A 15,065-nucleotide genomic window follows, 5' to 3' on the forward strand; every position below is an offset into this window, starting at 1 on the left:
TTTTTCGATGCCTTTAGGGCACGTTCCGTTCAAATGTGAAGATTGCATTCGACCTTCACATTTGTCTGTATCTTAGTTTTTTCATTAAAAAAAAAGTTACTTTTCAGCATCTATATCGATTTTCATTTCATTTTCATAGAAGTTGCTTTAGATATTTCGTTAATTGTTGAGTACAAAAGGAACAACACGCTGCTTAACCCTGGTTTTTAATATTACAAAATTACAATCGCAATTTTTAAAATGTATTTTTGATTAAAGCTTTGCCGTACAATTTTTTTCGATGAAAATGTTTACCCCAACGCCACTGGCGAAAGTACCAAAAATAAAACGCATCCGGACTCGTTGATATAAACTTTTTTTCTTGAAATCATGCATAGAATTGCGCATAACATATTCACAATAATGGTGTCACTGCTGGGCATATTTTGGGACCGATATTTATAGATCAAAAGTTAACTGGAGATCCTTATTTGCAACTCCTAGAGCTCCAAATAGAAGACAATATAGAATATTTACCCCTAAATATACCAGCACTGAATATATGACAGCAAGACAGTACCACTCCTCACAATGTTCTTCAAATTAAAAATTTTCTTAAAATCCCAGGGGTTGGATAGGGAACGGCGGAACTATGGATTGGCCAGCCAACAGGCCCAACTTAACTTTATAGGATTTTTTCTTTTGGGGACATATAAAAAATCACGTACACGTATTAATGTCGTGGAACTTCGGCAAGGGATTTCAGAGGCAATCAACCAGTTAAGAGACAATACAGTAATATTTAAAATACTTTTTACAAAACTTCTGGATTCCTCTAGCGTCGGTTTTTGCTGAATCGAACTTGCTGCCGTTTCGCCAATCATCCTGTTGGCTACTTCAGAGTTTGACTGAAACTGACTTTTTACAAAACTTCTGGATTCGTCCTGCGTCGGTTTTTGCTGAGCTTGACTGAAACTGTTTCAGTCTAGCTCTGAAGAAGCCAACAGGATGATTGGCGAAACGTCAGCAAGTTCGACTAAGCAAAAACCTTCGCAGGAGGAATCCAGAAGTTTTGTGAAAAGTCAGTTTCTAAACTAAAATATTACATCATTGTAATCGGAATAAGATATTCTATTAAACATACATAATATAATGGGTGTTTCAATGAAAAAAATATGATGTTTGCTTAGATGTCAGAAAATTGATAGTGTTTTGTTGTCACTTAGAAAAAAGACATTTGTTTACCCTGATATTTCTGAAAACAAAATAGTTATAAGGTTTCAGGCTTCTAGGAGACGGTGAGTCAACTGTAATTGACTGATTTTTTTTAAATTATATTTTAAATATAAGTGTACCTCCCGAAGATATGTTTTGTTAATTAATTATTATAAGGGGTGTTTTTTTTCGATGTATAGAACTTTAAGTTGCAATAAAACAACGATGGATTATTCGGTTGACATGAATTTTATTTATCCGAAAGATAATCTTGTGGCATTACATTTTAAATATAATTTCTGGCATATGACCGCCACGGCTGGCGCGGATGTAGTCCAATCTGAACGTCCAATTTTCGATGACTTTTTCCAACATTTGTGGCCGTATGTCGACAATAACACGGCGAATGTTGTCTTCCAAATGGTCAAGCGTTTGTGGCTTTTCCGCATAGACCAATGGCTTTACATAGCCCCACAGAAAGTAGTTTAGCGGTGTTAAATCACAAGATCTTGGAGACCAATTTACAGGTCCAAAACGTGAAATTAGGCGGTCACCAAACGTGTCTTTCAATAAATCGATTGTGGCACGAGCTGTGTGACATGTTGCGCCGTCATGTTGACACCACATCTCCTGGACATCATGGTTATTCAATTCAGAAATGAAAGAGTTAGTAATCATAGCTCTATACCGATCACCATTGACTGTAACGTCTTGGCCATCATCGTTTTTGAAGAAGTACGGACCAATTGCTCCACCAGTCCATAAAGTGCACCAAACAGTCAGTTTTTCTGGATGTAACGGTGTTTCGACATACACTTGATTAGCTTAGCTCCAAATGCGGTAGTTTTGTTTGTTGACGTAGCCATTCAATCAGAAGTGCGCTTCATCGCTAAACAAAATTCGCTTATGAAAATCGGGAACAACGGCAATCTCGTTTTGAGCCCATTCGACGAATCTACGCCTTACTTGATGATCGTTTGGCTGCAATACTTGCACGAGTTGGATTTTGTAAGCACGTAAACCTTCCGCAAAATCTTTCATAAAGTGGATGGACACAGATCCAATTCCTGTGCTCGATGGCGGATGTACTCATTCGGGTCTTCCTCATTGCTACGCTCTACAGCAGCAATAGCTTCTTCTGTACGTACCGTACGGCGTCTCTGGGGATGCGAGTTATCAATAAGAGTAAACGTGGTGCGAAAACGTTCTGTGGTTAATCGAATTAACTGCTTTGATGGACGATTTTGTCGACGATAAAATGGACGTATTGCGCGATACATATTCCGCACAGAACCATTATTTTCGAAATAAAATTGCACTATTTGCAAGCGTTGTTCAGGCGTGAGTCTATTCATGATGAATTGCCTACTAACTGAGAATAAATCACTTGACAGCTGTTAAATCGGTCGCCATCTTGAACAGTAATGCCAACTTAAAGTTCTATACATCGAACAAAAACACCCATTATTTATTTATTTAATTATAAACAAGCCTATCTTAGAAATAGACGCAGCTGTCTAATAAAATAAAAGCACAAAATATCGCAAAGAAAAGCATACATAACTGAACTTGCTCAAGTTATTTTATATAGCAAGCAATAATAAATTAAAAAAAAAATATGCATTAAGTGTAGGAATTTCGCGTTAGGTGTTGTTTAAAGCCCCGAAAACTTAGGGCAAATATACCTAAGTAAGGATTAGTGTTAAAAAGTCATTTTTCCAGAACAAACTGAGGTTAAATTAAATTGTTTACAGCTTGATAAACAAAGACTAAAACAGTTGTTTCGGCTTGCGCAAGTCGTTTAGAGTTTAAGTTACAGATGAAGAGAACAGTTTTAATTTCCAGCTGCATTGTTGCTGCAGTGTTAATAGCCTTTTACCGAGTATACTAATTTAGTCATTTTTAGATCAGCGCATAATGAGTAGCTAGTGTGCAAAATGCGAACATCACATAGAAAAATGATGATGATATTAATTAATTAATACAAATAAGTTGATCCATGAGGTGTAGTAAGAATAGTTACTAATTTGTAAAGAAACTTGAAATAATAGATATTCACTTTAATAGTTACAATGTAATTCCACTCCTTATTACTTTACATTACAGAAATACAAATTACAATTGGTAAGAAATTCCAGTCAGTTATTTATTTCCTACTTCTCTTTTGAAGCACAATTTGATTAACTTTACAATGTATCCCATTCTACAAAAACTATTATGGTAACAGCTGCAACTATCTCTTTACCGTCCAATGAACCTCTGCGATATCCACAACTCGATAGCGTGATTCTGAATAAGAAGCAATTTTGGTCCCTATTGGATAACTTTCAGTACGCATCCGAACTTCTTCAGACCTAATAAGGGATATTGTGAGTTGCCAAAACTTTCCCAATATCATATCGGAAAAATTAGAGCGATACAATAACCAGCCACTTTCATAAATACTTCGAAATTATCGCCGCCTTCTCAATTCTCTCCCTTCCAAGAAAGCTACTCGTAAGAACGAAAACTGAAGTTTCTTTAAAGGAACGAGTACTCCCTTGTGGGTAATAATATTATTGAAGCATGTAACGTTCGTAGCGAAACTTTAGCAGACAGTTTTCTTGTTTGATGCCAAGGGAAAAATTTTAATAAAATTTTATTAACAAACAATGTCCCATTCGACGCAAATGGAAAAACATTCAGAAAGAAGCAAGAATACGAAGTAACGTGTGTGTAACACGAGGTTCGCAAGTTGAAACAAGGATGAGGGAACGGATATGGGTGGAATAGCGCAATAACGCGCTGCTCGGTTGACCCACGCTGGCCTAACAGACTATGTAATATGCTAAAGGCAACTAGGATCCTAATTTTAGCACCTCATCCTCTCTCTTGAAATCTTTAACCTAAGCGTCTAGTCTTTCAACTAGTTACAATAGCATTGTCGGTAAATTTATATTTGGGATTACCCATAAGATTTTATACCACTGATCGAAACCATTTGATACTTTCAAGATCTAAGGTATTGAAGTCTACATCAATTCTTCCCCTATATTTCAAAGGAAAAGGAATTGAAACTACTTGTTAATCTAGTAAGCCTTGCGATAAGGCTTGTTAATTTTATTTTTATTTTTTATTTGAAAAAAATGTATAATAACCCGAAAGTTAAAACTTTCACTGTTAGAAGAGTAAGAGATTAAAACAAAAGCTTGCCGATTGATCTATTTGCCAGGGGAATGAATTTAAAAATGAAAATTAAGCAATATGTGAACACATTTGTCAGCAGAACGGGTCCCCCGATTTGATAGAAAGAAACGTAAAACGACGAAAACTACGATAAACATCTCCATTCTTTGTCTTAACTCCCCTAAAATTTGTTTAGGACCACTTCGGTTTGTCTGTATAAATCTATAAATCTTGTTTAGTGCCTTCTATCACAACATCCCTGTTTTGTTTATCTTATTTGTGTTTTCATTTACAAGATAACTCCCACGAACAAAACTAACAAGATACTATTTTGTCCAACTTGCCTTTTAATCAATATTTTGGCGAAAATTTTTTGGAAAATCTGCTTCGAACACAACATAACTTAAACTGCAAGCGCGCTGGTGTCTGGAGTTTACGACACACATATTCGATATGAAACTTACGTGTTATCCGAAGACTCCTTCGAGACCCATTCGCCCAATGAATACTGATAAACAATCTCACTTTGCGATCTGTTTGAATCATCAGATGCGAGTTCCCGAAGGAAGGTCTTCGGATGACTAAGTATTGAAACATTCAAACTGCTTATTCGCCCATGGCGTTCGATAAGGCGAGGGATAGGCGTTACTTCCTCACTGCTTCCATTTGGTCAATTCGGCAGTGATAGATGAAATAGGTTAAAAGCATAGGTCGGTAAAGTTTTGCGACCATCTAGTTCTATCTAAAATAAATTTCTGAAAAACTAATTTAAAAAAGATGTTATATGCACTTGTTATTCATAAAAATATTTCAGGGATTCGATTTCTATGAAGTAACGTTGGTCGAGTTCTTAATCAATTTTCATTCAGGCTTCGAACGCTCTTTAGCTGCATCTGAAGTAGGCAGCGGATTCAATGCTAAAAATATTATTCAAAACATTTATATCGTAGTGCAGAAGTTTTTAAATTAACGTTATTAACATTATTTTCCGAAAATTATCAGAATCATCAATATTTTGCCGTTTCCGAACTCTTAATGACGATAGTTCAATTTAAACCACCTGATTCTAATTTTCTAATCTAATCACAAAATTCGTACCAAAATTTCATTGATAACATAATTCTATATCCTGATTTGAGGATAAACACACGGTTTTTAAACGAAATTAGAGTTTATTTTGATCGATAGGAGAGCGAAACGGGCGTACCGCCATCTAGAACATCGCTGCCACTACATGAGGGAGCTAAATCAATACAGAGCAGGGCGCTGCTGCAGGAATCGTTCTGGCAGCATTCTCATATGAAACTGTTCATTCTGAAATGTGTAGGGAGCGCTGGTTACGGGAAAGTCGCTTGTTACCAACATTTCATTAACAACATAAAATGTATTTTTTATTAGTGTTCAAAGTGATGTCCATTAGTCATCGCCTCATGATACTATAAGTTCGGGTTTGTCTCGAGATTTTTTGAACACAACTAAAATCGCTATCAGCATTTTGACTGTTTTGCATAAGCTATTCTAACAAGTTTCGAGAGAAAAATGCTTGTTTAATTAGCTTTGTAAGTAACTGTGAGTTACATATTAAAAAAATCAACTTTTTGTTATTACAATTAAAATTCAGGATACAAACTGTATTTTTGGAAATTTTCAGTTGTATTAGTACAACCTTTGCTTGTATTGGTGTTTATGGTGCGAATATTTTTCGGAAAAACGATTTCGCTAAAAAATTAATTATTTATAATAAATATAGGGTGTACACTGTGAGGAATTAGACATATAACAAAAAGAGGTATAATGTAAATATATATTTCATTTGGTGAAATTATATTTAAAATCATAATTTATGAGTAAAATAATTATTAAACAGTTTTCCAAAATAAACACAACAAACGGAATTAAAGAAAAGACCTTTTTGTATAAGAAATTCAGAAATATCTGCTACCAACTAAGCTTACGCTTACAGACACAATCTTACGTTGTGTAATTAAGGCAAATGAAAGTTCGAAGTTCTTTTAGTTTCAAATTTCTTTTTTCTACTTCCGTCTGTAAAATAATTAATTACACACCGATCTAGCGTGCGGGAAGCATCACTTTACTGCGTCAGTTTCGTTTCTCACGGATCCGAGCCACTTCGGACATTTCCCGGATTTTACCGCACGGGTTTCGGAACAGTCGGATGTTTTCAGAGATATTTCCCACGCTTTGAATTTTGACATTTGTCAATTTGGACGGTCATATCAGTGAATGTATTCGTGTTGTTTTGCGCAAATGTACCCAAAAACTAACGGTCGCAGAAAAAGTATAGTATGCAACACGTTCCGTAAACTTTTCAAGTCACTCGTTTATTAAACGCTCGCTCCGCTCGTCTCAAATAAACTCTTGAGTCAAATGCGGTTTACCGCACTTGTTGCATAATATACTATTAACCGCTAGTTTATACATCACAGGACATCCCAGAAAAAGAATTCTTACCACATTTTCGCCGGGTTCATATTTTCTATAACGTACCTCAAACTTTCGTTTCATAATAAAAGATCTTTTTCGTTTAAATAAAAATATTGTTTGGAAAATTGCTTTTTGATATTCTGCCCTTCTTGTCAAGGCTGCCATATATTTCTTTCTCTCTCAATTAAAGCAATTATCTACGTATTAATTCGCATCACAATCCAACACACCCATAAAATCGGTATGACATTTTGATAAAATGCCCGCCGACACTTCTGTTAAATTAAATGATTTCGGGATACTGTTGAGGTTTTAGAAAATCAGAAAAATGCAAACAAAATGCAAATTTCGGAAAGCCAAATTGTGCTGCCACCAGAACTATTGCCAGAGTTCAGATAAATGAAGTTATTTTTTTACCAAATAGGGATTACATGCAACATTTCAAGTGTTTATTCCTACTCAGAGACAGATAAGCGTATAAATAACGTTAGTGGTCTAATGACAACGTACAGTGTAGGTGTAGTTGAAATACGATTTATGCAGCATGGATTTTAGATTAGTTATTATATTTTTTATAGCATTAACTACGAGGTAAGTATGGTCGTTTATATACCACTCCAATCACATATTGTTTTTTAGCCGAGCGGATGATTTTTCGAGTATTTACTCTGACGATGTAAGCAATAAATATTTTCCTGAGAATTTTTTGTTCGGTTACGCGTCCGCTGCATACCAGTACGAAGGTGCTTGGGATGAGGACGGAAAAGGACCCAGCGTATGGGACTGGGACGCACATAACACAAATTGGTTTCCTGTAGGCCAGAACGGTGATATCGGTCCCGATGGGTATCACAAAACCGACGAAGATGTTGGTAATAAAATATTAAATTGATAAAATTAGCCGAAGTTGATCAAATATACTGAGCAATTTTTGCTCACCGTTATGCTCATAGAAGGAAGCATTTAAAGTACTATCATATTCGGATCGCTGGACCGAGGATTTCCTGCGTTCCTAGCGTACTTGCTTCAGTAATGATAATGATGTTGAATAATAGTCCAGAAAACTGAACTAGTAACATGAAGGAATAGTTTGAATAGGGCAATATTTTCAGGTATTCTGAAGGCCCAAGGAGTTCAAGCTTACCGGTTCTCCATAGCGTGGTCCAGGGTACTTCCAACGGGATTAATTGACAATATTAACCAAAAAGGCCTTGACTATTACAAAGATTTAATTGCTAAACTAAAGGCGAATAATATCGAGCCCCTAGTAACGATGCACCACTGGGATATACCCCGAGTTTTAGAAGAGCAAGGTGGTTTTTTAAATACTGTAAGTAGCCAGCAATTCTTGAAGAATACGATTCCTTATTAAAAAACAGTAATTAGTTATAATTAAGTTATTACTTCTATTAGTAACTACGCATTGTGTTGCAGTCACTTATCGTCCCGGCATTTGTTGATTACGCTACACTTCTTTTCAAAACGTACGGCAATGACGTGAAATACTGGGCCACGTTCAACGAGCCTAAACAAACATGTGCAGGGGGTTACGAATGGGGAGGAATATCCCCTCAGAATTTGCATCCAGGGTTTGGAGCATACCTTTGTTCCTACAATCTTCTAAAAGCGCATGCTAAAGCTTATAGGGTTTATGACGAGCAGTTCAGAGCTAGTCAGAATGGTATGTGATCTGACTATTCTATATTCATAGTCAATTCCAGGAAGTGTGATCTTTCAGGGTTTATTTCTATGGTAATTGATACACCGTGGATCGAACCAGCCACGGATTCGGCTCTAGATGCCGAAGCAGCTGAAAGAAATCTGCAATTTTTCGTAAGCAAAATTTTCGGCTATTTGACAAAAACAATGGCAAAAGTAAAGTCCTCAAATTTCTTTACGTTAACTAGAATCTTATATTAACGTTCCATTAATTAATTTAACGATAAAATAAAATAGTTTTACGTCTAAAAAATAGTAATAATCAATAATGACTAAACCAGGGATAAAATAAAAATAAAACTATAAAGAAGATTTTCAATTCTTTCAAACATATGTTCAAATACTTTTCAACATCTTATAATAACGTTTCTTCCCCATATAACAGACGTTTAAACAATATTGTTGTTATTAATGTGTTATCTTGTATACAATGCTTAATTCTATATAAATTCATGTTATAGTACGGCTGGTGGGCAAATCCTATTGTCAACGGAGATTACCCCGAAATTATGAAGGAGAGAGTTAGAGAAAGGAGTCTCAGAGAAGGTTACAATCGATCAAGGCTTCCGTCTTTCACGGATGAAGAGAAACAGGAACTCAAAGGAAGCTATGACTATTTAACTATTAATATGTATACTTCGAACTTGGCTACTTACATCAACGATGTTGACAATGCTGTTAATTTCGCGAATGACATATCCGTGTTACTAACACAGCCAGCAGATTGGGAACAAACAGCGGCTGACTGGTTTAGGGTGAGTTTTTTTTAAGTAAAATTTCCGGTGCTTATAAAATATTTGTTGTTCATTTTTATTGATGCTAATATAACCAGTAGTCGATAAGATAGAGATAAACATTGTATTGTTGATTTTGTTGATTGTTGATTGGCAAAGCACTTCTGTGTAATCTCAAATCAGAATGTTGATACCGTTAAAAGAAAAAGTTATGAAAAAATTCCGTAACATTCCTTAATTAATATTTAAATATTTCTAATATGAGTTTATTTGTTTTATTTATATAAACCTGTCCAATAAACAACAGCAAAGAAATTGTTATTAAAATATAAATAATATAAAACACATTTATATATCCCAAATTTAGGTGTATCCGCCTGGTGCCCGTCGGGTGATTAACTGGATTCGCGATCGATTCGGCGATGAAAAGGGCATTATCGTTACAGAAAACGGTTACACGGACTTCGGCAACAACCTTCAAGATTTAGACACGAGAGGTCGTTACCACATGGTAAACCGTTTTCCAAAACTGAAATAACAACGCAATAAGTTGCAACATTTTTTAGAACTATCTCAGCAACATAAATGACGCAATACACGTCGATGGCGTTAACGTGACCGGCTATATGGCGTGGAGTTTCATCAATGACGTCGAATGGTATGCGGGTTGGATGTAGGTATTGTATACTTAAACTGGGTGTCTTTTAATCCCGCGGGTGTTGAATTTGTTTGCAGCGTAAATCTGGGACACTACTATGTTGATTTCGATAGTCCAGCACGCACGAGGACACCGAAGGAATCGGCAGCCTACTATCGGAAAATTGCTACTACGAAATGTCTAGTTGATAGTTGCGTTAATTAATTTGCAATATAGTCAATGAATGGTTGGTTCGATTTTTTATTTCGCTACTCTACCTCGCTACCCAAACAAATAAAAAAATATCTTTCGCGAAAGCTTTCTACTTACCGAATTCACGAATACCAAGTGGCTATTAAATTATGTTATTTCTGTTTTGTACAGTTCGTCTAAATATCTATCAAAACCGCCATCAAAAATATGATTTTTTTACTAACTATCTTTATCCATGAGTAATCGATATTTCAAAAAAATTGACAACCAAACCAATGAGCTTCTTTGACAAGGCCAGTAAGATATGCTAAGAAATTTGTCTATTCTATGACCCTGTCTATGAACGAAAAGTTATTTTTCTAAATTTATTTTGAGCGCAGCCTTAAGAACTATATGATAATTTCTTCAAATTTAACAAAAGAAAACAATTCGAAACTACCACAAAAAACAATGCCCAGTCAACTAGGGCTTCCCAGTGATAAAACCTAATATTTGAAGGCGACAATAAACTTGCTTTCTTGCTGAGTTAGATGTCACCAGTAACAAGATAGCTCATAAATTTTATCTGTAATTACATACAGGAATCGTTTTTTGTTCTTGTGGCCAAATCGCATCGCATGCGCACGCTAATCGCATAGTGTAGGCTGGTTTGTTTACATTTTGGTTTTGATACAAAAAACAACGTTGAATTTTGGAAAAGTGCATTTATTGAAAACGGTAAATCAAGACGATCCATTTATTGCAAATGATCGCATATTTAAAAGAAGCTAGAGGATGGTACACCACCCCTTAAAACCAAGTGTTAATTACATATCAACCTCTTAACAGATATACACTTTATAACGTTTGACAAATGAGTCTCCTAAACTAAGAAATGTAAGAGTATCATAGTGGGCGGATGTAGGTTCACAAATTCTTTTATATTTACAAGTAACGTTCTTATGTTTCTTATATTTACTTACAAGCATTAAGGAATTTTATGTCAGTACACCAAGAAACGTGTGAGCTAAAAAACTGGGACAACGTCTTCTCTAGATTGCTGAGATGTACCTCAGAGAAGGATGTATTGGAAAAGCGACTTTTTTTACCAATACTAATTGTCCGAATTCTCGTCGTCCACACAAACGGGTACCTTGCAAAAATGTCTCACTGGGACAAGAGGTGCAATTTGGCACGTATAGCATATAGTATTTCCTTATCGCTACTTGCGTCTGCTGCTAACTTCTCATGTAGCAGAAAACAGCAGCACTGAAAAGAAATTCAAACATATTTTTTTGGCTGATAAATGTTGATTACGCAAATTTTCTTGACAAAAATTTGATAAGGACGGGTAGCCAATAATTTGTTATCGGGGCGATACGAACTTAATTGCTTTTTGAATAACCTTTTTGCGTCAGTCATTCAATGCCAAATTACTCGAACCGTAACAAGCAAGAAATGGAAACACAACAGCAATGCTGGATTCAAAATAAAGTACCGATATGATACGGGCGCAATCAAACGAATTATGTACACCATATTTGCACCGATGATATCTTTAGTAATCATTTTGCAACATCCTGTATAAGATTTACAAGAAAAAATATATTTTTTGTTTTACTGTCAGTTTAGTTATTTTAACGTCAAAACAGGCATTTCATCACATTTATCAGCTCTCACAAGCAATTTTTTAAAATCTAATTGACACATATGTTGAGGTTTCTGAGGAAAAACTTTGTTGATTGGTTTCCCGAAGACACTTCCTTATATTGCTACGATTTCTGCAACCATGTGCAATTTGCGTAACGATTCCACTAAAAACGTGTTATTCAAACGCCGAAAGCTCCGCCACTGATTTATGTTTTGTACACAGCGGGATATGTTGCACAAATTAACTCTCTTCTTTTTTGCTGCCGGCAAGGGCGTTTGAAACGTCGTTTCTCTTAAATTCGTCGCTGACCGCTTCTTTCAGCATACTCCAAAGTGCGTCTTTATTCAGCAAAACATACTGATAATTTTTGATGTCGGGATTAAATAAAGTTTCGTCTTTCTCGATCAACATCCGACGAGGTATGTTATGGATTTGTTCCGTGTTAATGTATCTAGGGGAAGCGGTACTTCTTAGAATTACAGTTGGAGCGATAGGTGCCCTTACTGTTGTCGGTGTGCTTGTAAGGGTCTGATGAGTCCAAGATGACGTAGCGTTTATGTCGCTTGGTGAAGACGGGTTACTTTCAGTCGACGTCGGTAGAATGTCTAAGGTGGTGATATTCTCTGCTGGCTCTTGCACATTCTCGGTATCTGAAAGCAAACTGACCATTTCGAAATGTCGTTTTAACGATTTCGTCTGCTCAATTATTTTTAAGATGCTTGGGGCGACGGTGTGGTTCGACGGGTTATCGCCTGAAGACATTGATTCCGTTTTCGTAAGTTCCAATTTTTTTGAATCCTCAAATATATTGGTTGCCGACGTACTCAAGTTAAACATGGGGTCGGCAATCTTTTCGACCAAGATCGTGGCGGATGGTCCAGAAAATTCTTTTTCTCTACACTCTTTTGAAATGTCCAATTGGTTGTTACCATTTTCGTTTGTTCCAAACCACGTTACGAGATCGTCGGTGGTGACAGAACTGAGCAAGGAGCTTTTTGATTGCGAATGGAAGAAAGTTTCCGCAGCGAGGTCTTCCCTCGATGAAGGATATATCCTAGCATAAGCGGGTCGCGCAGAACTTATGACAAACGGGCTTCTGATACTATATTGCACGCAAACGGGACACGAGGTCGATATGTTGGCGAAAGTGAGCCAAAGCTTGTTGTCGTGAGTGCTGTGCTGCATTTCTGCCATTTCCTGCGGAGGATTCAGCAGTTGCGGAGGAATTGATGTAAGCTCAAAACCCGAGAACAGTGCCACGTCTAGTCGAAGTATAGGGGACGGCTTAGATCCTTTCCACCTAAAGCACAAGATGCCCAACATTAACGAAGACAAAAAGTGACACACGGTGACAAAGCATATACCAATCCCACATTACTTGTTAATAACAAGTTTTTTTTTTTATTCTTGGAAAATCTTTCTTTAGGTTATTCTGGCTTCCAGACAAAAATTATTTTCTCGAAAACTATTCATCTGATAAGCAAAATTCTTTAACCTAGGGATGCGGAAGATCCGGTACTATAACTTTTATTTCAGACATTTTTTCGATTATATTCAGAGTTTTTTAATTATGAACTAATATCTAAAAGGCCCTGAAAATTATTTTTTTGCAGAGTAAATTATAAATCAAAATTCGTAAAAAATATGGCTAATTGGTTTAGCTGCTATTGCAGATTGCAACAAGAGCTACAATTTTGGTATTTACGGTTCTCGTCTCTCACATATACTGTTCGAGATATTTAAAAAAATCTAAATGAAAGTCACTATTTCCCGCCCTCAATCTAGGAAAGCAAGTCATTTACTATCACGGCGCATTGCATGGTTTCATAAAACAAGTATTTTCTCGAAAAACATTTATCCCATTGAAAAAATTAATATACCGGCAAACATGGGAGATCTGGGGCTATAACTTTTACTTCGGGCATTTTTTGGTTTATATAAAGGGTGTGTCGATTAGGGGATAAAAAATCTTACAGATCCTGAAAATTGCTTTTTTGCTGGGAAGGTTATTAGTATATGAAAAACTATAAAACACGAAGAGCGCAAATGACTTACTTGAAGCATGTCTTTACTTTTAACATTGGTAATTTTCCATCGATTTCTTCAACAGAACTAGATTCAGATTGTAGCTCTTCTAGAATCTCGGATCCAATTTCCAACAGAGGAGTTTTGTTTTTGGCAGCGTAGGTTGAGTAGGCTATTTTACCCTGTTAACAGAAGAAGAAAGGTCATTTTCATTTAATGAATATATGGGAGCTCTGAACAACGCTTGCAATTAGTGGAATTTTATTTCGAAAATAATGGTTCTGTGCGGAATACGTAACGCGCACTACGTCCATTTTATCGTCGACAAAATCGTCTATCAGAGCAGTTAATTCGATTAACCATGGAACGTTTTCGTACCACGTTTACTCTTATTGATAACTCGCATCCCCAGAGACGCCGTACGGTGCGTACAGAAGAAGCTATTGCTGCTGTAGAGCGTAGCATTGAGGAAGACCCGAATGAGTCCATCCGCCATCGAGCACAGGAATTGGATTGTGTCCATCCACTTTATGGAAGAATTTGCGGAAGGATCTTGGTTCACGTGCTTACAAAATCCAACTCGTGCAAGAATTGAAGCCAAACGATCATAAAGTAAGGCGTAGATCCGTCGAATGGGACCAAAACGAGATTGCCGTTGTTCCCGATTTTCATAAGCGAATTTTGTTTAGCGATGAAGCGCACTTCTGGTGGAATGGCTACGTCAACAAACAAAACTGCCGCATTTGGGGCGAAGCTAATCCTCAAGTGTATGTCGAAACACCGTTACACCCAGAAAAACTGACTGTTTTGTGCGCTTTATGGGCTGGTGGAATCATAGGTCCGTACTTCTTCAAAAACGATGATGGCCAGAACGTTACAGTCAATGGTGATCGGTATAGAGCTATGATTACTAACTCTTTCATTCCTGAATTGAATAACCATGATGTCCAGGAGATGTGGTTTCAACAAGACGGCGCAACATGTCACACAGCTAGTGCCACAATCGATTTATTGAAAGACACGTTTGGTGACCATCTAATTTCACGTTTTTGACCTGTGAATTGGCCTCCAAGATCTTGTGATTTAACACCGCTAGACTACTTTCTGTGAGGCTATGTAGAGTCATTGGTCTATGCGGATAAGCCATAAATGCTTGACCATTTGGAAGACTACATTCGCCGTGTTATTGCCGATATACGGCCACAAATGTTGGAAAAAGTCATCGAAAATTGGATGTCCAGATTGGACTACATCCGCGCCAGCCGTGGCTGTCATATGCCAGAAATCATATTTAAAATGTAAT

At 36.6% G+C, this 15,065-nt stretch overlaps 2 protein-coding genes across 2 annotated transcripts in view; one reads left to right on the plus strand and one right to left on the minus strand.

Moving 5' to 3' along the window:
• The first annotated feature begins 1,094 nt into the window (after positions 1 to 1,094).
• Positions 1,095 to 10,137, plus strand: LOC132700700 (myrosinase 1-like). The gene is made up of 9 exons (XM_060668187.1): positions 1,095 to 7,395; positions 7,444 to 7,676; positions 7,917 to 8,134; positions 8,239 to 8,485; positions 8,543 to 8,637; positions 8,985 to 9,278; positions 9,625 to 9,768; positions 9,824 to 9,930; positions 9,993 to 10,137. The coding sequence occupies exons 1-9, from the start codon at positions 7,349 to 7,351 to the stop codon at positions 10,117 to 10,119; spliced, it is 1,512 nt and encodes a 503-aa protein (XP_060524170.1). The 5' UTR covers positions 1,095 to 7,348; the 3' UTR covers positions 10,120 to 10,137.
• Positions 10,138 to 10,807: 670 nt separating this feature from the next.
• LOC132700699 (C3 and PZP-like alpha-2-macroglobulin domain-containing protein 8) overlaps positions 10,808 to 15,065 on the minus strand; it is a 152,702-nt gene continuing 148,444 nt past the window's right edge. Inside the window, exons 26-27 of the mRNA XM_060668186.1 lie at positions 13,793 to 13,944; positions 10,808 to 13,037 (exon numbers count right to left, since the gene is read on the minus strand). Of these exons, the coding sequence (XP_060524169.1) occupies positions 11,978 to 13,037; positions 13,793 to 13,944 (1,212 nt within the window). The 3' untranslated portion in view covers positions 10,808 to 11,977. The remainder of the gene's footprint in view (positions 13,038 to 13,792; positions 13,945 to 15,065) is intronic.

Source organism: Cylas formicarius, unplaced genomic scaffold (assembly GCF_029955315.1).
Source record: "Cylas formicarius isolate icCylForm1 unplaced genomic scaffold, icCylForm1.1 PGA_scaffold_4__25_contigs__length_36172078, whole genome shotgun sequence".
Classification (NCBI taxonomy): domain Eukaryota; kingdom Metazoa; phylum Arthropoda; class Insecta; order Coleoptera; family Brentidae; genus Cylas; species Cylas formicarius.

Coding starts and splice junctions, on each gene's coding strand:
- LOC132700700 (XM_060668187.1), top strand. CDS start 7,349: ATGGATTTTAGATTAGTTATTATATTTTTTATAGCATTAACTACGAG. Junction 7,677..7,916: donor CAAAACCGACGAAGATGTTG/GTAATAAAATAT, acceptor CAATATTTTCAG/GTATTCTGAAGGCCCAAGGA. Junction 8,638..8,984: donor AAAGAAATCTGCAATTTTTC/GTAAGCAAAATT, acceptor TTCATGTTATAG/TACGGCTGGTGGGCAAATCC.